At 43.9% G+C, this 23,191-nt stretch overlaps 1 protein-coding gene across 7 annotated transcripts in view; it reads left to right on the top strand.

The window, feature by feature from the left end:
• The window catches only part of LOC115150336 (SLIT-ROBO Rho GTPase-activating protein 3), a 63,157-nt gene extending 40,223 nt beyond the window's left edge, over positions 1 to 22,934 (top strand). The window contains exons 10-21 of one of the 7 annotated variants that reach the window (XM_029693520.1): positions 449 to 533; positions 2,662 to 2,689; positions 5,074 to 5,224; positions 7,822 to 7,882; positions 8,177 to 8,254; positions 8,761 to 8,895; positions 9,380 to 9,485; positions 11,898 to 12,125; positions 12,369 to 12,623; positions 19,948 to 20,115; positions 20,363 to 20,663; positions 21,606 to 22,934. In XM_029693520.1, the coding sequence (XP_029549380.1) occupies positions 449 to 533; positions 2,662 to 2,689; positions 5,074 to 5,224; positions 7,822 to 7,882; positions 8,177 to 8,254; positions 8,761 to 8,895; positions 9,380 to 9,485; positions 11,898 to 12,125; positions 12,369 to 12,623; positions 19,948 to 20,115; positions 20,363 to 20,663; positions 21,606 to 22,148 (2,139 nt within the window). In that variant the 3' untranslated portion in view covers positions 22,149 to 22,934. Of the gene's footprint in view, positions 1 to 448; positions 534 to 2,661; positions 2,690 to 5,073; positions 5,225 to 5,298; positions 6,346 to 7,821; positions 7,883 to 8,176; positions 8,308 to 8,760; positions 8,896 to 9,379; positions 9,486 to 11,897; positions 12,126 to 12,368; positions 12,624 to 19,947; positions 20,116 to 20,362; positions 20,664 to 21,605 lie in introns of those variants that run through there. The other 6 variants (XM_029693521.1, XM_029693522.1, XR_003867095.1 and 3 more) reach the window with 6 other exon arrangements.
• Positions 22,935 to 23,191: the final 257 nt, after the last annotated feature.

The raw sequence follows: 23,191 nt of genomic DNA on the forward strand, positions 1-23,191 counted from the left end.
TGTTTGAAATTCCCTACTAGACTGAGGGACCTTACAGATAATTGTATGTGTGGGGTACAGATATGAGGTAGTCAGTCAAAAATCCTGTTAAAAACAATTATTGCACACAGAGTGAGTCCATGCAATTTATTATGTGTTTTGTTAAGCAAATGTTTAATCCTGAACTTACTTGGGTTTGCCAAAACAAATGGGTTGATTACTTTTTGACTGAAGACATTTCAGCTTTTCATGTTTTATTAATTTGTACTTTTGACACTGACATTATGGGGTATGATGTGTAGATCAACGATACAAAATCTAAATTTGATCAATTTTATATTCAGGCTGTTACACAACAAAATGTGGATAAAGTCAAGGTTGTGAATACTTTGTGAAGGCATTGTAAGTAGCATTGGATCAAAGTGTCTGCTAAATGTCATATTTTCTACTTTTCTTTTGCCCTGTATAGAAATTCAAAGAGTACCTGAATGGCAGCAACCTTATAGTGAAACTACAGGCCAAGCATGATCTACTGAAGCAGACTCTGGGAGAAGGTGAGAACACTTCTTCACATGGTTACAACATTGTTGTGTCACTACTGGAGCACAATGCCATTCATAGGGTCATTACCTTCCCTTTATCACAAGCAGCAGCTTGCCAATTTGAGTCTTCATATGGTTCAAACATTGTTGTGAAATTGTGTAGTTAATTAGTGGGAATCTTAACTGCCATATCAACCACCAGTAATAAACCATATTGTATCTTTAGCCATATTTCTTTCAGAAAATTGTATGATGGTCCAGCAGCAGCCAACCAGTTGGCTCCAGTATTTCCAGGAATTCATTGTGGTTGGTCAGACAGACAGACAGACAGACAGACACAGACAGACACAGACAGACAGACACAGACAGACAGACACAGACAGACACAGATAGACACAGACAGACACAGACAGACACAGATAGACACAGACAGACAGACAGACAGACAGACAGACAGACAGACAGACAGACAGACAGACAGACAGACAGACCAACTCCATATTAACGCCCATGATTTTAGAATGAGATTTTCGACGAGCAGGTGTCTACATACTTTTGGTCATGTAGTGTATATCATCTAGTTGGCCCTTCTGGGAAGGCTTTCCACTAGATGTTGGAACATTGCTCCCGGACTTGCTTCCATTCATCCACAAGATCATTGGTGAGGTTGGGCATTGATGTTAGGCCTGGCTAGCAGTTGGCGTTCCAATTCATCCCAAAAGTGTTCGATGGGGTTGAGGTCAGAGCTCTGTGCATGCATCAAGTTCTTCCACACCGATCTCGATGAACCATTTCTGTAAGGACCTCGCTTTGTGCACAGGGGCATTGTCGTGCTGAAACATGAAAGGGCCTTCCCCATAGAATCGTCTAGAATGTCATTGTATGCTGTAGCATTACAATTTCCCTTCATTGGAACTAAGGGGCCTAGCCCAAACCATGAAAAACAACCTCCGAACATTATTCCTCCTGCACCAAACTTTACAGTTTGCACTATGCATTGGGGCAGGTAGCATTCTCCGGGCATCTGGCAAACCCAGATTTGTCCGAAGCTTGACTCATCACTCCAGAGAACGCATTTCCACTGCTCCACAGTCCAATGACTGCGAGGTTTACACCGCTCCAGCCGACGCTTAGCCTTGTGTGCGGCTGCTCGGCCATGGAAACCCATTTCATGAAGTTCCCGACGAACAGTTCTTGTGCTGATGTTGCTTCCTAAGGCAGTTTGCAACCGAGGACAGACTATTTTTACGCGGTACGTGATTCAGCACTCAGAGGTCCCATTCTGTGAGCTTGTGTGGCCTACCACTTTGCGGCTGAGCCGTTGTTGCTCCTGGGTCTTTCCACTTCACAATAACAGCACTTACAGATGACCGGGACAGCTCTAGCAGGGCAGAAATTTGACGAACTGACATGTTGGAAAGGTGCCATCCTATGACGGTGCCACGTTGAAAGTTACTGCGCTCTTCAGTAAGGCCATTCTACTGCCAATGTTTGTCTATGGAGATTGCATGGCTGTGTGCTCGATTTTATACACCTGTCAGCAACGGGTGTGGCTGAAATAGCCAAATCCACTAATTTGAAGGGGTGTCCATATACTAATGTGTATATATAGTGTATCATGTTACAGTATATAATTACTGCACAGTTACTACTATATTGCACAAACCCAATGCAGCCAAATGCGGCCTTCCTCACACTCACTCAACCTTCCCTCCTCCTTCCCGGTTGTCCCTGGATATGCTTACTTTCATTGACATTCCGCTCTGAGTTGTCAGGGTCCGCCCCCTCCGGCTCTCTATCTACGGTTTCTAGGGCGACCGCTAAATGACCGCTGGCTGGCTGGCTGTATGTGATTCAGAGAGGCGGTCATGGAGCCCACACCATTGAGCCCGTCTGAATAGGTGCCCGTGTTCTCATAATGCCCTTCATCCCTCGCCCCTCGCTTCTGTCTGCCCCATCTGCCAGCTCTGTAGACAACCAGGTCTGGCTCAGAATGTACTCAACCATGTATCTAAGCATTGTCTTTTCTCTCTCTCACAGACACATGCACGCAAGCATGCACACACACACAAACACATTCTAATTTTCTCTCGCTCTATTTCTCCCCCTCTCTCTCCATTTCTTCCCTCCTTTCTTTTAGGGGAAAGGGCTGAATATGGAACAACACGGTAAGAAAAGAGGGCGAAAAGAGGAGGAATAAAAGCATGTCAAATCCTTCCTGTTTTCTGGGAAATAGAGGAGATGATGTCATGTTAAAGTGAATAGCAGTTTGGTCCCGAGCCTCTGGAAAATCAGGGGTGGAATTCCAAATAGGGAGAGGGGATGTGGTCTGTCTGTTGATGAATAAACAGACTTCTGAGCAAACTGGAGTTTGCAATGAAGCAGCTATGGGGAGATGATCTGGCTGTCAGACGATCTGTCACCTATCAGTCACTACAGTGGCCATAAGTGGCCTTGTTAAACACTACAGTATTGTACAGGTATCTGCTAATCAGAACAGTACTGTATATTAACCACAGATATTAGTCATATGAACAGTAGTAGCAGAGTTGAGACATTGATATCTCCTCTCAGCTCACAGGCCTGTTACAGTGTTTATATTGAATTCTCTGTGTCATTACTCATGTGCTTTGACTGTAATCATGTTTTTATGAACTGACTTATTTGATAAGTTCCCCAGAGTCTTTCAAGTCAGGTTATTCAGGGTTTAGCTGAAACAGCTGTGATAAAAGTCAAAGCATACTTCCTCTGCTCTGTGACTCCACTTGTGTGTTAAAATAATATTATGGTTTGTACTGTGAGAGGAGGGGAAGGAATAGGACATGCACAGTTATCTAGAGCCATATACTGTATATAGTGGCTCTAGATATGGGTCTGCATATACAGTTGAAGTCGGAAGTTTACATAGACTTAGGTTGGAGTCATTAAAACTTGTTTTTCAACCACTCCACAAACGATAGTTTTGGCAAGTCGGTTAGGACATCTACTTTGTGCATGACACAAGTAATTGTTCCAACAATTGTTTACACACAGATTATTTCACTTATAATTTACTGTATCACAATTCCAGTGGGTCAACAGTTTACATACACTAAGTTGACTGTGCCTTTAAACAGCTTGGAAAATTCCAGAAAATGATGGCATGGCTTTAGAAGCTTCTGATAGGCTAATTGACATCATTTAAGTCAATTGGAGGTGTACCTGTGGATGTATTTCAAGGCCTACCTTCAAACTCAGTGCCTCTTTGCTTTACATCATGGTAAAATCAAAAGGAATCAGCCAAGACCTCAGAAAAAGAATTGTAGACCTCCACAAGTCTGGTTTATCCTTGGGAGCAATTTCCAAACGCCTGAAGGTACCACGTTCATCTGTACAAACAATAGTACGCACCATGGGACCACGTAACCATCATACCGCTCAGGAAGAAGACGCGTTTTCTCTCATAGAGATGAACGTACTTTGGTGCGAGAAGTGTAAATTAATCCCAGAACAACAGCAAAGGACCTTGTGAAGATGCTGGAGGAAACCAGAGTTTCCAAAGTATCTATAAACCAAAGTATCTATATCCACAGTTAAACGAGTCTAATATCGACATAACCTGAAAGGCCACTCAGCAAGGAAGAAGCCACTGCTCCAAAACCGCCATAAAAAAGCCAGACTAAGGTTTGCAACTGCACATGGGGACAAGATTGTACTTTTTGGAGAAATGTCCTCTGGTCTGATGAAATAAAAATATAACTGTTTGGCCATAATGACCATCGTTATGTTTGGAGGAAAAAGGGGGAGGCTTGCAAACCGAAGAACACCATCCCAACCGTGAAGCGCGGGGTGGCAGCATCATGTTGTCGGGGTGTTTTGCTGCTGGAGGGACTGGTGCACTTCACAAATGGCATTATGAGGAAGGAAAATTATGTAGATATATTGAAGCAACATCTCAAGACATCAGTCAGGAAGTTAAAGCTTGGTCGCAAATGGGTCTTCCAAATGGACAATGACCCCAAGCATACTTCCAAAGTTGTGGCAAAATGGCTTAAGGACAACAAAGTCAAGGTATTGGAGTGGCCATCACAAAGCCCTGACCTCAATCCCATAGAAAATGTGTGTGCAGAACTGAAAAAGCATGTGCGAGCAAGGAGGCCTACAAACCTGACTCCGTTACACCAGCTCTGTCAGGAGGAATGGGCCAAAATTCACCCAATTTATTGTGGGAATCTTGTGGAAGGCTATCCGAAACGTTTGACCAATGTTAAACAATTGAAAGGCAATGCTACCAAATACTAATTGAGTGTGTGTAAACTTCTGACCCACTAGGAATGTGATGAAAGAAATAAAAGCTGAAATCAATCATTCTTAAAATAAAGGGGTGATTCTAACTGACCTAAAACAGGGCATTTTTACTAGGATTAAATGTCAGGAATTGTGAAAAACTGACGTTAAATGTATTTGGCTAAGGTTTTTTTGAAACTTCCGACTTCAACTGTATCTCGAAAAACATCCCACTGATTATACAGAATGAAATACATGTTTCAGTCCTTTTTGTTTTTCATCATAGCTCATGTGTATCTGCACACCCTTCACCAACCTCCTCCTCCACCATCAGCCCCCCCACTCTTCCTGCTAAACCCAGGAAAATGCAGAAGCCTAGACCTTGCTCCGTTTTTAATCATAAACTCTTTAACGGCAATTTGGAGGCCTTTATCAAGGTACTGACTGACTGGCCCCTATGTGGCCCCTCACTGAACTCTATGTGGTCTCTCTCTCTCTGTCTAAATGTCAGCAATCTCTACTATCAGCTCTGGGGGTTCTACCTTTATGTTCTGTCTTTGACTGCTCTCTCGTCTACTCCAACTTCAGCTTAGCTCACTGACTATCCCTTCTTTCATGGCCCTGTGCTGGGCACAACAACTGTTTAAATAAATAGACTAAACAGCTGAGATTCCTCTCCATTCATTCCTATAAGGGAATTCTCTGACTGGGCAGTCCATTGGCTTGACAGCTAGGAAAGGTAGTGTTTGTCTCTCTGGTCTGGAGAAAAGGCAATTCCACAAAGCTAAGTTTCAAGGTTGTTTAAGTATCAAATGTAGTCAGACTCTGGTCGTGTGGGGTTTGCTTATGACATTAATGCCCATGTTATAGCACCTGAACCCTGAACTCTAGACGTTAAACACATTTTGGTGACGGGCCAGTTGCCCCAGGACTAAACATGTCAGGCTATGGAAATAAACAAACAGGGCCGTTTCCTCTGCATAAGTCAGGATCCAACATTGGCACACTGACAGAAAGAGTGTGTACACATCAGTGGAGTCCACTGGGGCTGTTAGTGTCAGACTGTCATGGTCCTAGTGCCTCCAAGTGAAGTCTCAGGTGTATTCTCAGAGATAATAAAATTGCCCCAGTCAACCATGGTGTAAAAACTGAGCCTCTCTTGCCACTCGTCCACTGTCCCAGGCCCATCGCCCTTGCCTTCACCAGAACCCCCAACCCTCCCCTCCCCCCAGCCCCATTCTACCAAAGCCTCCCCAAGCTTGGGTCTCTCCTGTTGGGCCTCCCCCATCCTTCTCTCAGGCTTGACCTCTTACCCCCTCCCTCTAGAGGTCATATCTGTTTCCCTTTGCTTCTCTAACCTTGTTGTGGTTCTTCTTGCCTCTCTTCCTCTGTTCTGTTCATCCTGCTGCTGCCACTGCTTTCTGCCTGCCCCAGGGGAAGACGGAATACCCGCGCCCGCAACCAGGTATTCTGGTTATTCTGTCATAGAAGGGGTGAAGAGTAGCCTGGTCCCAGATGTGTTTGTGCTCTCTGCCAATGCCAAAGTCTATAGGAGTTGGTAAGACAACACCAACAGATCTAAGAATCAGGCGAGGGGTGAATATGTTTGGGTTGTATGTGTACACTAACTAAACAGCATCTCTCTGCCTGCCTGGTCCCTCTGTCCTTTATCATGTGATAACCAATGAATAATGTACAGTACCAGTCAAAAGTTTGGACACACCTACTCATTGCAGGGTTTTTCTTTATTTTTACTATTTTCTACATTGTACTATTTTCTACATGATCCCATATGTGTTATTTCATAGTTTTGATTTCTTCATTATTATTCTGCAATGTAAAAAATAGTAAAAATATTGAAAAACCCTTAATAAATGAGTAAGTGTGTCCAATCTTTTGACTGAGACTGTATATATGAATATACACTGACTGTACAGAACATTAGGAACATCTTTTTAATATTGAGTTTCACTCCCTCCTTTTGCCCTAAGAACAGACTCAATCTGTTGATGCATGGACTCTTCAAGGTGTTAAAAACGTTCCACAGGGATGCTGGACCAATGTTTCCCACAGTTGTGTCTTTGGGTGGTAGACCATTCTTGATACACACGGGAAACTGTTTAGCGTGAAAAACTCAGCAGCGTTGCATTACTTGACACTCATACCGGTGCACCTACCACCTACTTCCGTATCCTGTTCAAAGGCACTTAAATATTTTGTCTTGCCCATTCACCCTTTGAATGGCACATATACACAATCCATGTCTCAATTGTGTCAAGGCTTAAAAATCCTAATTCAACATGTCTCCTCCCCTTCATCTACACTGATTTGAAGTGAATTGAACAAGTGACATCAATAAGGGATCATAGCTTTCACTTGGAAAGAGCAGGTGTTCCTAATGTTTTGTACACTTAGTGTATAGTGTGTTTATGAATATGGTGGTAACCTTGTGAGGAAACAGAGGGTATCAGAAGAACACCACAATCACTGATGCCCTCTGCGGACCATATGTGCTTGCTCAGTCAGAGAGTTGAAAGTCTCTCAGTTAATATTTAAATTATGTAAATAGTCTTGTGAAATGGTTATATGATAATGTACTTATCTTTGGTCATTATTCACGCAATTAGTTGGTTGATGGACTCATTTTACACAGAATTTAAGAGAACACATATTGTATCTCTATGGTAGTTGCCATGATTATACATGATTCATTCTGTGTACCTAGACAGATCATTCATTTATTCATGTGCTTTGTTTACACTCATAAGCTGTTGAGTCACCTTAGTCACCTTACCTCTCCCTCCCTATCCCTCTCTATCCCTCTCTCTCCATCCCTCTCAAACCCACCCTCTCCCTCTCAATCCCTCCCTCTTCTCTCTCTCTCGCTGCCTCTCTCTCTCTCTCTCTCTGCCTCTCTCTCTCTCTCTCTGCCTCTCTCTCTGCTTCTCTCTCTCTCTCTCTCTCTGCCGCTCTCTCGCTCTCTCTCTCTGCCTCTCTCTCTCTCTCGCTCTCTCTCTCTCTGCCTCTCTGTTAGGACTCAGGGCAGGCTATACCAGTGGTGGTTGAGAGCTGTGTCCGCTATATCAATCTATACGGTAAGAGATTAATTGATAGATACTGTATGTAGTCCATGTAGTTGAATATACTACTGTAAAGCCTCCATTTTGGATCTCTGTGATGTAGTTTCTCATCTTGGAATATTGAATATTGAAACTACCATGTAGTGGACAGACAGAGAATATGTTTCTGCTGTTTGGGCTGTGGATATACTACACTCAAGTTTCAGTTTAGTGTGTGTATGTGTGTGTCCGTGTCTGTTCCTGCCTGTGTGTGTGTTTTCCGGATATGTTTCCATCTTAACGCTGACTTGGGGTGCTCTGCTCCAACAGGCCTTCAGCAGCAAGGCATATTCAGGATTCCCGGCTCCCAGGTCGAAGTCAACGATATAAAAAATTCATTTGAGAGAGGTCTGTCCCAGCGAGGCTCCAGCGCGGCTGCCACAGACCTTCGCTCTAGGACTGTAAAGTGCAGACAGATACATAGAGAGCACATTGGTCATGTATGACACTTGTCATGGACAAGCTATTTGAGATGTACAGCAGCAGTACTTACCACATTCTTAACAGGAATGCTATACTTGGATGAAAATACTGTAGTGACAAACGTACAAATATATCTTCATTATTTTTGTCGGCTAACTAATATGTTTATAGAGAAAGCTTAGGCAAATATTTTCCTACAGACTAGTTAATGAGGTGTTATATTGTATTAAATGACAGCTGACTGTGTTCTTACAAGCTTACACAGTTTACAAAGCAGATGTACATTCACAGTTTTACAGATGTACTTTTTCAGCATGACTTGGGTTATATAGATTCAACATTCACAGTTGAATATCCAGCAAGATTAAAGCAGTGTGACTGGATGATTGACAGCTTGTGTGACTCTGTGCTGTATCATGTGATGCCCCTAGGTGAGGACCCATTGGTCGACGACCAGAGTGACCATGACATCATGGCGGTGGCGGGAGTTCTGAAGCTGTACTTCAGGGGGCTGGAAAACACACTGTTCCCCAAGGAACACTTCCTCGACCTCATGTCTACCATCAGTAAGTACTACTAATGTACTATGACCTCATAGCAACCATCAGACTACTGTACTCCACTGGGGTGGATGCAGGATTTAGATCAGGGTGGGCAATCTTTTTGGCTCAAGGGCCAGACCGGGATTGTAAAATTCAATGGGGGTGGTCCAGATTTTTTGGGACTGATTCGTAAGTCAAAATCTATTTGCGTGCCAGAAAAAGGACAATTATTGTAAAATATACAGGTCCATTATCATTTCTACATGCTTTCTATTTGGTTGTAGATGTTCAAGAGTGGCCTTGAGAGTTTTCTAACCCCCAACAAAATGTTTTTTACTTAAACCTCTGTAGTTTGCCCACTCATGGTTTAGATAGTAATTGATTTAATAATTGATTGGATTTATATAGTAAATAGGTTTACTATCGTAAAGTAGATATACATGGCATATTGTATACATCAAAATGATTGTATGCCTCTGTCTCTCTCCCCCCTTTCTCTATCTCTCAGAACTAGACTCTGGTGCAGAGAGAGCTCATCACCTTCAGCAGATTGTTGTAACTCTTTCTCACCCCGTCATCATCGTCATGAGATATCTGTTTGCATTCCTCAACCAGTAAGTATATATTAATCAGTAAGTCTAAACATCAATCAGTAAGTCTAAACATCAATCAGTACGTCTAAACATCAATCAGTACGTCTAAACATCAATCAGTACGTCTAAACATCAATCAGTACGTCCAAACACCGATCAGTACGTCCAAACACCGATCAGTACGTCTATGCATCAATCAGTCGTCAGTCGACCAGGACTGGTCGTCTAGTACGTTTGGAACAGAGAGTAAAATGAGAAGGTTTCTGGGCACGTAGAATAGGTTCAAGGCATAATGTACAGACAAAGTTATCATAGGATGTGAATACAGTGGAGGTAAACCTATGCACTGAGTGACGATGAGAGAGATATTGTCTCTCAAAACACAATTTAAACCAGGTGAGGTCACCGCATGTGTGGGAGGTGGAATTAAAGGGTTAACTAAGGTGTATTGAGCAGGGCTAGCGGCTTTACAGTGAAATAAGACAATAATTACTCACCAAAACAGCAATGGACAAGGCATATTGACATTAGGGAGAGGCATGCGTAGCCGAGTAATCATAGGGGTCCAGTGAGTGGCTCGGGCCGGAGACACGGCGATTCAGGCAGCTAGCGGGACGGGACTAGCAAGCTAGCAGTAGGACCTTAGAGGGACGTCGTGACGGAAGAAAGTCTGTTGTAGCCCTCTCGTGCTGTTACGTCTGCAGACCAGTCGTCGTGGATCAGCAGGGCTTCGTGTGGTAAAAGGGTTCTAGGCCAATTGGCAGAATAGGTATAGTGGCCAAAGGATTTGTCCGATGGGCCTCTTAAGCTAACAGTACGATATGCTTTAGACAGCTAGCTGGCCGCGGCTAGCAGGCTAGCAGATGGGCTTTCAGGGGACGTCGCGACAGAGGAGCCAGTTGATAAACCCCCTCGGGCGAATTACGTCGGTAGTCCAGTCGTGAAGTGTCGGCGGGGGTCCAGGCCAATTGGCAAAATAGGTATTGTAGTCAAAGGAGTGGCTGATGGACCTCTTCGGCTAGCCGGGAGATGGGCCTAGCAAGGCTAGCTCCAGGCTAATTGGTTCTTGCTTCGGGACAGAGACGTTAGCCAGGAGTGGCCACTCGGATAGCAGCTAGCTAGCTGCGATGATCCAGGTGAAAAGGTTCAGAGCTTGCGGTAGCAATCCGGAGATATGGAGAAGAAAAATAAGTCAGATTTGCTCATCGGCCAATGGATGACCATCTAAGTGCCTTGACAGCGTGGGGGAAACATCTCCATGGTTGCAGCTATCTCTGAAGATGGTCTGGTAGGACGTAGGCCATTACTTGGATCCTACAACGCTGCACACCTCATTGTGTTTCGCAATACAATTGAGCAGACCGGCATGTTAAGGTGAATGTCATTGCGTGGGACAATGTCAGGTTCCACCATGCAGAGTTGATTCAGGTCCATCATCGATTAGTGACCCTATACCTGCCCCCATACTCTCCTTTCCTCAACCTTATTGAGGAAATGTGGAAGGTGGACGATCGCCATCTCCATGAGCGTGCCACCCTCCTTCTGGCCATGGATGAGGCATGTGACGATATCAATGCAGACCAATGTCAAGCTTGGATTCGCCAAGCTTGACATCGGTGCATGAACAATGAGGATATTCACTGTGATGTGGAGGAGAAGTGATGTTGAAATGCTCAAGACAGCCTTGATGCAAATTAATGGGTACTAAATGTTATGTTTTATTTTCATTCATTTAATTTGTTTCATTTCATTTCTTACATTTGATTACAGACACCTACAGTATGTAGCAATTATATCTGAAAAATACAATGTTTTTTTGCACTAATGAATGACTGTAGAGGACATCTGGATAGATATTATTTTGTTGGGTAATACATGTAATTTAGATGTTTATACTTTACAAACACACATTTCACTGTTCCCCGGGCGCCGAAGATGTGGATATCGATTAAGGCAGCCCTCCGCACCTCTCAGATTCCGAGGGGTTGGGTTATATGTGGAAGACACATTTCAGTTGAATGCATTCAGTTGTACAACTGACTAGGTATCCACTTTCCCCTTTTATTTCTGTAGCTCTCAAAATCCATATATAGTAGACAAACTAGTTCAAAATCTATAGGTTTAGTGATTAACCGTTAAGCGCAGTTGGATTAAGTGATGGTCAAATGTATTTAAACAAATGAGAAGAGAATCATATGAAAAGTAATGTGAGCATTGCATTGTGAAAGGCAGTGACTTTATATGAAAGGTATTTCTAGATGAAACACTGATTTAGGTTTGGTGAAAAAGTTACTGTGATTTTGTGTGCTGTACTTAGTCAAATGAAAATGTGCATAAACAAAAAAAATCAGCCTTTTTTGAGTTTTGAACTAAAAGTTGTGAAATTGTACCAAAGTGATAAAATAACTGTAATTCTCCATTGTTTCTCTCCAGTCTATCCCAGTACAGTGATGAGAACATGATGGATCCTTATAATCTGGCTACCTGCTTCGGCCCGACTCTGATGCCCATACCTGATGGTCACGATCCTGTGGCCTGTCAGACACACGTTAATGAGGTCATCAAGACCATCATCATCCACAACGAGGTCATCTTCCCGAGCCACCGTGAGCTGGACGGACCAGTCTATGAAAAGTGCATGGCTGGAGGAGAGGAGTACTGGTTAGTGATGTTATAATATACTGGGCCTTGGATCTGCTTGGATGGGAGAGAAGATGGAGATTAACCAATGTAGAGAAGGGGGTTAGAGGACTGTTCTGTGTTTCAAATGACTTCACCCTTTTGTTGGGCTAGTTTAGTCGAAAGCACTATACTATGTCCTTCTTTATCATTGTCTGAATCTATCAATCAATGTATGTATCTATCTACAATATATTATTGTCTCTATCTCTCTACACCATTTAGTGACAGTCCACAGAGTGGGCCAGGTGCCATTGATGAAGTGGACAACGGTACAGGACCTCACACCAGTGATGATGAACTGGAGCAGATCGAGGCCATCGCTAAGTTTGACTATGTGGGGCGTACTCCCAGAGAGCTGTCCTTTAAGAAGGGGGCATCACTGCTGCTGTACCTGAGAGCCTCTGATGACTGGTGGGAGGGACGACACAACGGAGTGGACGGACTCATCCCACATCAGTACATTGTAGTGCAGGACATGTAAGTCCAATATTTCTGTGTAACTGCTCAAATGCTACATGCCTCTGTTTAGGATAAACACTTCTATTGTAATAGTCAGTAGACGAGAGACAGACTGTGCACCCCGACCATGGGGCCTCCAGGTCATGTGAGTCCATGTCAGTAACAGTGAATTGATATGTCAATAGTCAATAATAGTGAACTGTGCCCAAAGTGCATTAGTCTGATACTGTGTCAATGCAGCAGTTGGCATACAGTAAGCACCAGACAGTATGTTATTGTATCAATTATGTAGTTAGCATTTATAAGCACCAAGCACTTCAAAGCAAATAAATCCCCAATTAGTAATTAAACGAGATGTCCTCTCCTCAGTCTCCTGAACCAACACTTCCTCATGATGGATGGATGGAACATTAAGGTCACTCTGTAACTGTAACTGGTAATTTATCCTCTATGGGACCGGCGGGACGAATTCGTCCCACCTACGTAACAGCCAGTTGAATCCAGTGGCGCGATTTTTAAAACGTTTGAAATACTCTTACTTCAATTTCTCAAACATATGACTATTTTACAGCTATTTAAAGACAAGACTCTCGTTAATCTAACCACACTGTCCGATTTCAAAAAGGCTTTACAACGAAAGCAAAACATTAGATTATGTCAGGAGAGTGCCCAGCCAGAAATAATCAGACATCCATTTTTCAAGCTAGCATATAATGTCACAAAAACCCAAACCACAGCTAAATGCAGCACTAACCTTTTATGATCTTCATCAGATGACACACCTAGGACATTATGTTATACAATACATGCATGTCTGTTCAATCAAGTTCATATTTATATAAAAAAACAGCTTTTTACATTAGCATGTGACGTTCAGAAAAAGCATACCCCCCGCAAACTTCCGGGGAATTTACTAACAATTTGCTAAATCACTCACGATAAACGTTCACAAAAAGCATAACAATTATTTTAAGAATTATAGATACATTACTCCTCTATGCACTCGATATGTCCGATTTTAAAATAGCTTTTCGGATGAAGCACATTTTGCAATATTCTAAGTACATAGCCCAGCCATCACGGGCTAGCTATTTAGACACCCGGCAAGTTTAGCCTTCATCAAAATCATATTTCCTATAAGAAAAATGGTCTTACCTTTCCTGTTCTTTGTCAGAATGCACTCCCAGGACTTCTACTTCAATAACAAATGTAGGTTTGGTCCCAAATAATCCATCGTTATATCCAAACAGCGGCGTTTTGTTCGTGCGTTCTAGACACTATCAGAATGCTAAACCACGGTCGTGCGCCTGGCGCAGAACGTGATAAAAAATTTCTAAATATTCCATTACCGTACTTCGAAGCATGTCAACCGCTGTTTAAAATCAATTTTTATGCAATTTATCTCGTAGAAAAGCGATAATATTCCGACCGGGAATCTGCAATGAGCTAAACAGCCGAAGGAAATAACTCCACGGGGTCGAATCGCGCACGCGCCTAATTCTATTGTCCTCTGATGCGACACTTGGAAAAGGCGATAATGTGTTTCAGCCTGAGGCTGCCTCGTCATCGTTCAGGTTTTTCCCGGGTTCTGAGAGCCTATTTGGAGCCCTAGGAATTGTCACGTTACAGCTAAGATCCCCACTCTTCAATAAACAGAGACAAGAAGAACGACTCCTTGTCAGACAGGCCACTTCCTGCATGAAACCTTCTCAGGTTTTTGCCTGCCATAGGAGTTCTGTTATACTCACAGACACCATTCAAACAGTTTTAGAAACTTTAGGGTCTTTTCTATCCAAACCTGAACAATAATATGCATATTCTAGCTTCTGAGTTGGTGTAGGAGGCAGTTAACCTCTTCATACTCTCATCCCGTTAGCGGGATCATTTTCCAGCGAAAAACTCCTAGCGACATGAGCATAACGAAATTCAATATATATTTTTTTCAAATATATGACTGTCTCATATCGTTTTATAGATACACCTCTCTTGAATCGACCCTCGTTGTCCGATTTCAAAAAGGTTTTACAGGAAAAGCACAATATTAGATTATGTTAGAGGAGTACATGGTAAAAATAGCATCATATGAATTTTCCGACCAGGCACACGCATCACATATAACCAAAAAACAGCTAAATGCAGCACTAACCTTTTACAAACTTCATCAGATGACACACCTAGGACATCATGTTACACACAGCATGCAATCTTTTGTTCAATAAAGGTCATATTTCTATATAAAAACAGCATTTTACATCGGCACCTGACGTTGACTAACTATTTTTTCATAAAATGCGTCCCGGGAAACAGTGCTACAATTTTATAAATTACTATTCGAAAACGTTTTTTTTTTTTTATATTGTCAATCTAAGATTTATAGATGAATATCTCTTGAAAACACCCGTCATAACAGATTTTAAATTAACTTTACAGGGTAATCACACTTTGAGATAAAGGGGATGCGATACCCAGAAAATGAGCAAGAAAGCCTAGCTCGTCGCCATCTTGAATCAATCGCACATCACATCTGATCTTGTATAATATTGCCAATAATCCCTCACCTTTAGTTGTCTTCATCAGAAAACACTTCCCGGATTCCCAGGTCCACGACAAATGTATTTTCGGTCGAAAAAGTCCATCCTTTATGTTCCATTAGCTTGCTTTTGTTAGCGCGTCAGAATGCTGTAGCTCAGTTGGTAGAGCATGGTGTTTGCAACACCAGGGTTGTGGGTTCGATTCCCATGGGGGGCCAGCACAGAAAAAAATAAAATAAATGTATGAAATTGTATGAAATGTATGCATTCACTACTGTAAGTCGCTCTGGGTAAGAGCGTCTGCTAAATGACTAAAATGTAAAATGTATACGGGCGCGGAACCTGCGTAACGAAAAATGACTTTTTTGACTGCTGTAGGTTCGTTCAAACATGTCAAACGTTGTATAACATTAATCTTCAGGGCCTGTTTCAACAAGAGAGCCAATCAGATTCGAGTGGGACGATTTCATTGTGTTCAAAATGTTTCCAAAGGTGGGGGCAGACACGGCCGCCGACGTCACAATGCTGATGGCCCTCCTACTGTGACCAATTGCCACATCGTCTCCTGCACTGAGTTTCGACAGTAGAAGCTTCAAAACACTTTGTAAAGACTGGGGACATCTAGTGGATGCACTGGAAAGTGCTCAATTATCATTTTTTCACGTTGTGAATTACAGGGAAGGCTGTGAAGTCGAGTCCACAATTCAGAATCCCACTTCCTGGTTCAATCGGTCTCAGGGTTTTGACTGCCATACGAGTTCTGTTATACTCACAGACACCATTCAAACAGTTTCAGAAACTTTAGGGTGTTTTCTATCCATATAAAATAAGTATATGCATGTCCTAGCTTCTGAGTTTGATTAGTAGGCCGTTGAAAATGGGAACGAATTTTTTCCAAAATGCGCTGTGGCGCCCCCCAGTGGTAGGATATACGCAAGAGGTTAAAAATGGGCACATATTTTTTCCAAAATTCTCAATGCTGCCCCCTAGCCCGTAGAAGTTATCCTTCCCGGAGCACTATAAAGGGAATAATGTGTAATTTGGGATGCAGGCACACTCATCTCCAACTGATCCTGGTGACCAAAACTGGGATATGCTTAACACCTCGGCCATCCTACAATCTAAGCTAGATGCTCTCAATCTGACACAGATTATCATGGAACCTACCAGGTACAACCCTAAATCCGTAAACACGGGCACCCTCATAGATATCATCCTAACCAACCTGCCCTTTAAATACACCTCTGCTTTCTTCAACTAGGATCTCAGCGATCACTGCCTCATTGCCTGCGTCTGTAATTGGTCCGCGGTTAAACGACCATGCCTCATCACTGTCAAACACTCCCTAAAACACTTCAGCAAGCAGGCCTTTCTAATCGATCTGGCCCGGGTATCCTGGAAGGATATTGACCTCATTCTGTCAGTAGAGGATGCCTGATTATTCTTTAAAAGTGCTTTCCTCACCATCTTAAATAAGCATGCCCCATTCAAAAACTTTAGAACTAAGAACAGATATAGCCCTTGGTTCACTCCAGACCTGACTGCCCTTGACCAGCACAAAAACTGTGTGTACTGTGGCATACTGCATTAGCATCGAATAGCCCCTGCGATATGCAACTTTTCAGAGAGGTTAGGAACCAATATACACAGGCAGTTAGGAAAGCAAAGGCTAGCTTTTTCAAACAGAAATTTGCATCCTGTAGCACAAACTCCAAAAAGTTCTAGGACACTGTAAAGTCCATGGAGAATAAGAACACCTCCTCCCAGCTGTCCACTGCACTGAGGCTAGGAAACACTGTCACCACTGATAAATCTACGATAATCGAGAATTTCAATAAGCATTTTTCTACGGCTGGCCATGCTTTCCACCTGGCTACCCCTACCCTGGTCAACAGCTTTGCACCCCCCACAGCAACTTGCCCAAGCCTCCCCCATTTCTCCTTCACCCAAATCAAAAGAGCTGATGTTCTGAAAGAGCTGCAAAATCTGGACCCCTACAAATCAGCTGAGCTAGACAATCTGGACCCTCTTTCTAAAATTATCTGCCGCAATTGTTGCCAGCCCTATTACTAGCCTGTTCAACCTCTCTTTCGTATCGTCTGAGATCCCTAAAGATTAGAAAGCTGCCGCGGTCATCCCACTCTTCAAAGGGGAGACACTCTAGACCCAAACTGTTACATACCTATGTCTATCCTACCCTGCCTTTATAAAGTCTTCGAATGAAAAGTTAACAAACAGATCACCGACCATTTCAAATCCCACCGTACCTTCTCCACTATGCAATCTTGTTTCCGAGCTGGTCATGGGTGCAATTCAGCCACGCTCAAGGTCCTAAACAATATCATAACCGCCATCAATAAAAGACAGTACTGTGCAGCTGTATTCATCGACCTGGCCAAGGCTTTCGACTCTGTCAGTCACCGCGTTCTTTTCGGCAGACTCAACAGCCTTGGTTTCCCAAATGACTGCCTCGCCTGGTTCACCAACTACTTCTCAGATAGAGTTCAGTGTGTCAAATCGGAGGGCCTGTTGTCCGGACCTCTGGCAGTCTCTATGGGGGTGCCACAGGGTTCATTTCTCAGGCCGACACTTTTCACTCTATACATCAGTGATGTCGCTCTTGCTGCTGATTCTCTGATCCAACACAGACGACACCATTCTGTATATTTCTGGCCCTTCTTTGGACACTGTGTTAACAAACCTCCAGATGAGCTTCAATGCCATACAACACTCCTTCCGTGGCCTCCAACTGCTCTTAAATGCAAGTAAAACTAAATGCATGCTCTTCAACCGATCGCTGCCCGCACCCGCCCGCCAGTCTAGCATCACCACTCTGGACGGTTCTGACTTAGAATATGTGGACAACTACAAATACCTAGGTGTCTGGTTAGACTGTAAACTCTCCTTCCAGACTCACATTAAGCATCTCCAATTCAAAATTAAATCGAGAATCGGCTTCCGATTTTGCAACAAAGCATCCTTCACTCATGCTGCCAAAAATACCCTCGTAAAACTGACTATCCTACCGATCCTTGACTTCAGCGATGTCATTTACAAAATAGCCTCCAGCACTCTACTGAGCAAATTGGATGTAGTCTATCACAGTGCCATCCATTTTGTCACCAAAGCCCCATATACTACCTACCACTGCGACCTGTATGCTCTCGTTGGCTGGCCCTCACTTCATATTCGTCGCCAAACCCACTGGCTCCAGGTCATCTATAAGTCTTTGCTAGGTAAAGCACCGCCTTATCTCAGCTCACTGGTCACCATAGCAGCACCCACCCATAGCACGCGCTCCAGCAGGTATATTTCACTGGTCACCCCCAAAGCCAACTCCTCCTTTGGCCGCCTTTCCTTCCAGTTCAAATCAAATCAAATCAAATGTATTTATATAGCCCTTCGTACATCAGCTGAAATCTCAAAGTGCTGTACAGAAACCCAGCCTAAAACCCCAAACAGCAAGCAATGCATGTGAAAAAAGCACGGTGGCTAGGAAAAGCTCCCTAGGAAAAACTCCCTAGAAAGGCCAAAAACCTAGGAAGAAACCTAGAGAGGAACCAGGCTATGAGGGGTGGCCACTTCTGGCTGTGCCGGGTGGATATTATAACAGAACATGGTCAAGATGTTAAAATGTTGGTCAAATAATAATAATAATCATAGTAGTTGTCGAGGGTGCAACAAGCACGTCCGGTGAACAGGTCAGGGTTCCATAGCCGCAGGCAGAACAGTTGAAACTGGAGCAGCAGCATGGCCAGGTGGACTGGGGACAGCAAGGAGTCATCATGCCAGGTAGTCCTGAGGCATGGTCCTAGGGCTCAGGTCCTCCGAGAGAAAGAAAGAAAGAGAGAAAGAGAGAATTAGAGAGAGCATATTTAAATTCACACAGGACACCGGATAAGACAAGAGAAATACTCCAGATGTAACAGACTGACCCTAGCCCCCCGACACATAAACTACTGCAGCATAAATACTGGAGGGTGAGACAGGAGGGATCAGAAGACACTGTGGCCCCATCCGACGATACCCCCGGACAGGGCCAAACAGGCTGCAAATGATTGGAACGAATTGCAAAAATCACTGAAGCTGGAGACTTAAATCTCCCTCACTAACTTTAAGCATCAGCTCTCAGAGCAGCTTACCGATCATTGCACCTGTACATAGCCCATCTGTAAATAGCCCACCCAGCTAACTCATCCCCATATTGTTATTATTATTTTTTGCTCCTTTGCACCCCAGTATCTCTATTTGCACATTCATCTTCTGGACATCTATCACTCCAGTGTTTAATTGCTAAATTGTAATTATTTCGCCACTATGGCCTATTTATTGCCTTACCTCCCTAATCTTACTACATTTGCACACACTGTATATAGACTTTTCTATTGTGTTATTGACTGTATGTTTGTTTATCCCATGTGTAACTCTGTGTTGTTTGTGTTGCACTGCTTTGCTCTATCTTGGCCAGGTTGCAGTTGAGAACTTGTTCTCAACTAGCCTACTTAGTTAAATAAAGGTGAAATAAAAAAAAATCAGGGGCCTGGGGAAACCAGAAAACCGGGGAATGGGTGCTGTACTTATTAATAATAACTTGAAGAGGTCCAACATCTGGCAGCAGGAGATGAGTTAGATTATGATTCCGAAGGATTGTTTGTTGACATAATAATTTCGGATCATCTCTGGTGTAAGGGTATCCAGATGATTTGCAGTGACTCGTTAATAAAATTTTATAATTGTTTATGCATTTTGCCAGCATACAAAGAACTAATGAATAAACCCCCCGTCTGCTCTCTGTCTCCCCGTTACCTCAGGGACGATGCGTTCTCAGACAGTCTGAGTTGGAAGGCTGAGAGTGAGGCCAGTAGTGGACCCCACCAGGAGGACAGAGACCGAACCTCATCCAGGAACCGTGACCGCAGCTCCCCCTGTGAACACAGACAACATACCCCTGAACATCACTATGGAGATGCTCTTGGAAGGTGGCTACACATTGACTTTGTGATGATTCATGCTCACAGTTCACAGAATCTGAAGAAATGCAGGTTAACACAGGTTTTCTAGACACATGCAGGATGAGATGTTTTCCTCCATGAAGAGGCTACACAATAATGCTTAATTTAGTGTAGTTGTATTGAATGAGCTATATTTTATTTCTGCACCATGTCTTCTCTCTGTCCTTGATGCTGTCTTGAGAGTCTGTCTGCACCCTGTGTTGTGGCCTTTCAGGGTGAGGGTTCGTTCAGACGGTGCTGTTATCCCTCACCACAGGAGCACCGCCGACACCCACAGCCCCACCCGAGGTATGGACACGCCCCCTAGGGTCATGCCCCGCCCCTGCAGTCCTCACAAGATTGCTGTCAACAGGGGCCGCATGGACAGTCCAGAGAAACGCCATCTCAGCACGTTCAGCAGTACAGGAAGTATCAACCATCCAGATAGAAAGTGCTTCCGTGATGGCCCCGCCCTCAGACCCTCCCCCGGCTCCACCCGCCACGGTAGCCTTGGCGACCAGAAATCACTGGCAGAGGTGAGCGTCTATGAAGTAAAAAAATAACAAAACGCACACCCAGCCTACTGGTGGGGTGCTGACTAACAGAAAATAAACTAACCAATTAAAAAAAGAAGGTTGCCCACTCATCTCTCGTTACTTGTGGATTTATTTAACAAACGTTTTGTCAAAAGAGCATTTATCAGGGTATACAGAGGTGAGAATCTAATCACTGCAATAAAGACTTAACGATTATCAAAGCAATTGATTTAGTGGGTGAAGTCAGGCAAGACCGAACTTCCCTTGTTATTCTTAATATAACTATTTCCTGCCAGTCCAGCCATGCTTGGAGTTGTGCAGTCGAAGCTAATGAGGATATTCTCCTGTCTGTTGTTCAGAGAGATGACGAGACAGGCAGACAGACAGAAAAGACCGACAGACAGAGGGAGAAATATTTCCAGTATAGTTTATGGATCCCAGCCAGTACTCAGAGGGACAAAGTCAGTGGGAAGGACATCTGAGAGAGAGGCCCACATTGCCCTCTGTCTCTCATCTCCTAATTACTGTTCAGTCTGTTAGCTGCTGCTAGCTCCACATTTAAATATGGCTCCCTTTGTGTGCTTCATTAGAGAGAGAATATTGGAACCATTTGTGAAGTGTTAATTTGTCCATTTGTCCCTGCTTTCAAGAAGAAACAGTTTCGTTTTTATTGGGAGGACTTGGTATGTCAGTATTTTGTTTGAGGATGAACAATAAGAGCAGATGTCTGAATGGGCCATTCTTTTTTCTGTGTGTGTGTGTGTGTGTGTGTGTGTGTGTGTGTGTGTGTGTGTGTGTGTGTGTGTGTGTGTGTGTGTGTGTGTGTGTGTGTGTGTGTGTGAGAGAGAATTGTCATCTACTACTATGGACAGCCCAGATGGAGTGTGTTGCAGGACATAAGACCCTGGATTAATATCAGTGCTGAAACTGTGTGTATTACAGGACATAGAGAAGACCATGAACACTGCCCTGCATGAGCTGTCTGAGCTGGAGCGGCAGAACGTGGCCAAGCATGCCCCCGACGTGGTCCTGGACACCTTGGAGCCCCTGAAGCAGCAGCACCTCTCCTCCTGTGGGTCCAGACCCCTCTCTGAGTCCCCTGGCAGCCCCCTCCACACCAACACCATGGCCATCCGGGACCCTGACGCCGCCCTGCGCCGTAGCAGCAGTTCCTCGTCCTCCGAGACCATGAGCACCTTCAAACCGGCCCTGACTACACGGAGGCCCAGCGCCCCCCTCAGGCCGCCTCCGGTCAGACCGCTCCGGCCTGCTCCCATCCACCTGGGACATGGCCAGGGACAGGGACATGGCCAGGGACAGGGGCATGGCCAGGGGGGACAGGGGCAGCACAGGTCCAGTAGTTCCAGCTCCTCAGGCCTGGGTAGTCCAGCATCTATCACCCCCACAGACAGGGTGTTCCCCAAGGCTCCGTCCCCGTCCCCCTCCACTTCCTCCTCGTCCTCAGACAAACAGTGTCACATGTAGCCTGGCTAAGCAGGCTGCTGCAGTCACAGAAAGAGCCCAGGAACTATAGAGACAACTGACTGAGCAGGCTGCAGCACACAGCCACAGGTCAGGATATGCATACAGTAGTAAGAATGGAGTAGGCTGCAGCCATAGCCCTGTACAGGAGCTATAGTAGGAACTGACTAGACAGGGCACAATCTGATCACAGCCACAGCCCAAGAGATACAGTACAGAAGGAAGTGATTCTTTAGAGCACCGACTGACTGCTCATAATCAGCATCTTCTTCATTTCCTTCTGGCTGTGACAACATACACATTGAGACCTTGTCTCTGTGGGAACAATATCGACCACTAACTAGTAGGAGGTTGGATTCAACATGTAGGATTAAGGCTGATTAATTGGTTTATTGACAGCTGAACGTCCACCAGTACTAACTGTCTGCTTGTCGGTTGAGATTATGAATCACTCAGAAGAAACATGAACTGTACTATGATAATCATTAGAAAGGATTTTTCTACTCCCTCCATGTGGCACAGAACTGCCACAGAACAAACCTGATCAAAGGGATGCACTGGATAACGCTTTGTTTACTGTTCTAGCCATCTGTGGTTGTAGCCTTCTAGTTTGTCTGAATAACAAACTATCTCAAACGGAAGTTTGGTGTTTTTGAGCTGGTAGCGCCTTCTTCGTCTGCAGATAGGAAGACTTAATACACTCTCTTGATCTGTCTTTCTCGCTCTCTCTCTCTTTCTGTCTCACTCTATCTCTCTCCCCCAGATTAGCCATGGTACCTCAAGAAAAGAGCAAACACCTTGTCATGATTTGACCCAGTCTACTAAAGATGCACTGATCTGGTCTGGTCATTTTCGATGAGCCTGTACTAGTTGATCCTGCATTCTGTGTGTGTGTGTGTGTGTGTGTGTGTGTATGTGTATGTGTATATATATATATATATATATATATATATATATATATATATATATATATATATATATATATATATATATATATATATATATACACAGTTACGTGTTTGAAGACATAGGAGAATCAATGTGTA

This window comes from Salmo trutta, chromosome 16 (assembly GCF_901001165.1).
Source record: "Salmo trutta chromosome 16, fSalTru1.1, whole genome shotgun sequence".
Taxonomy (NCBI): domain Eukaryota; kingdom Metazoa; phylum Chordata; class Actinopteri; order Salmoniformes; family Salmonidae; genus Salmo; species Salmo trutta.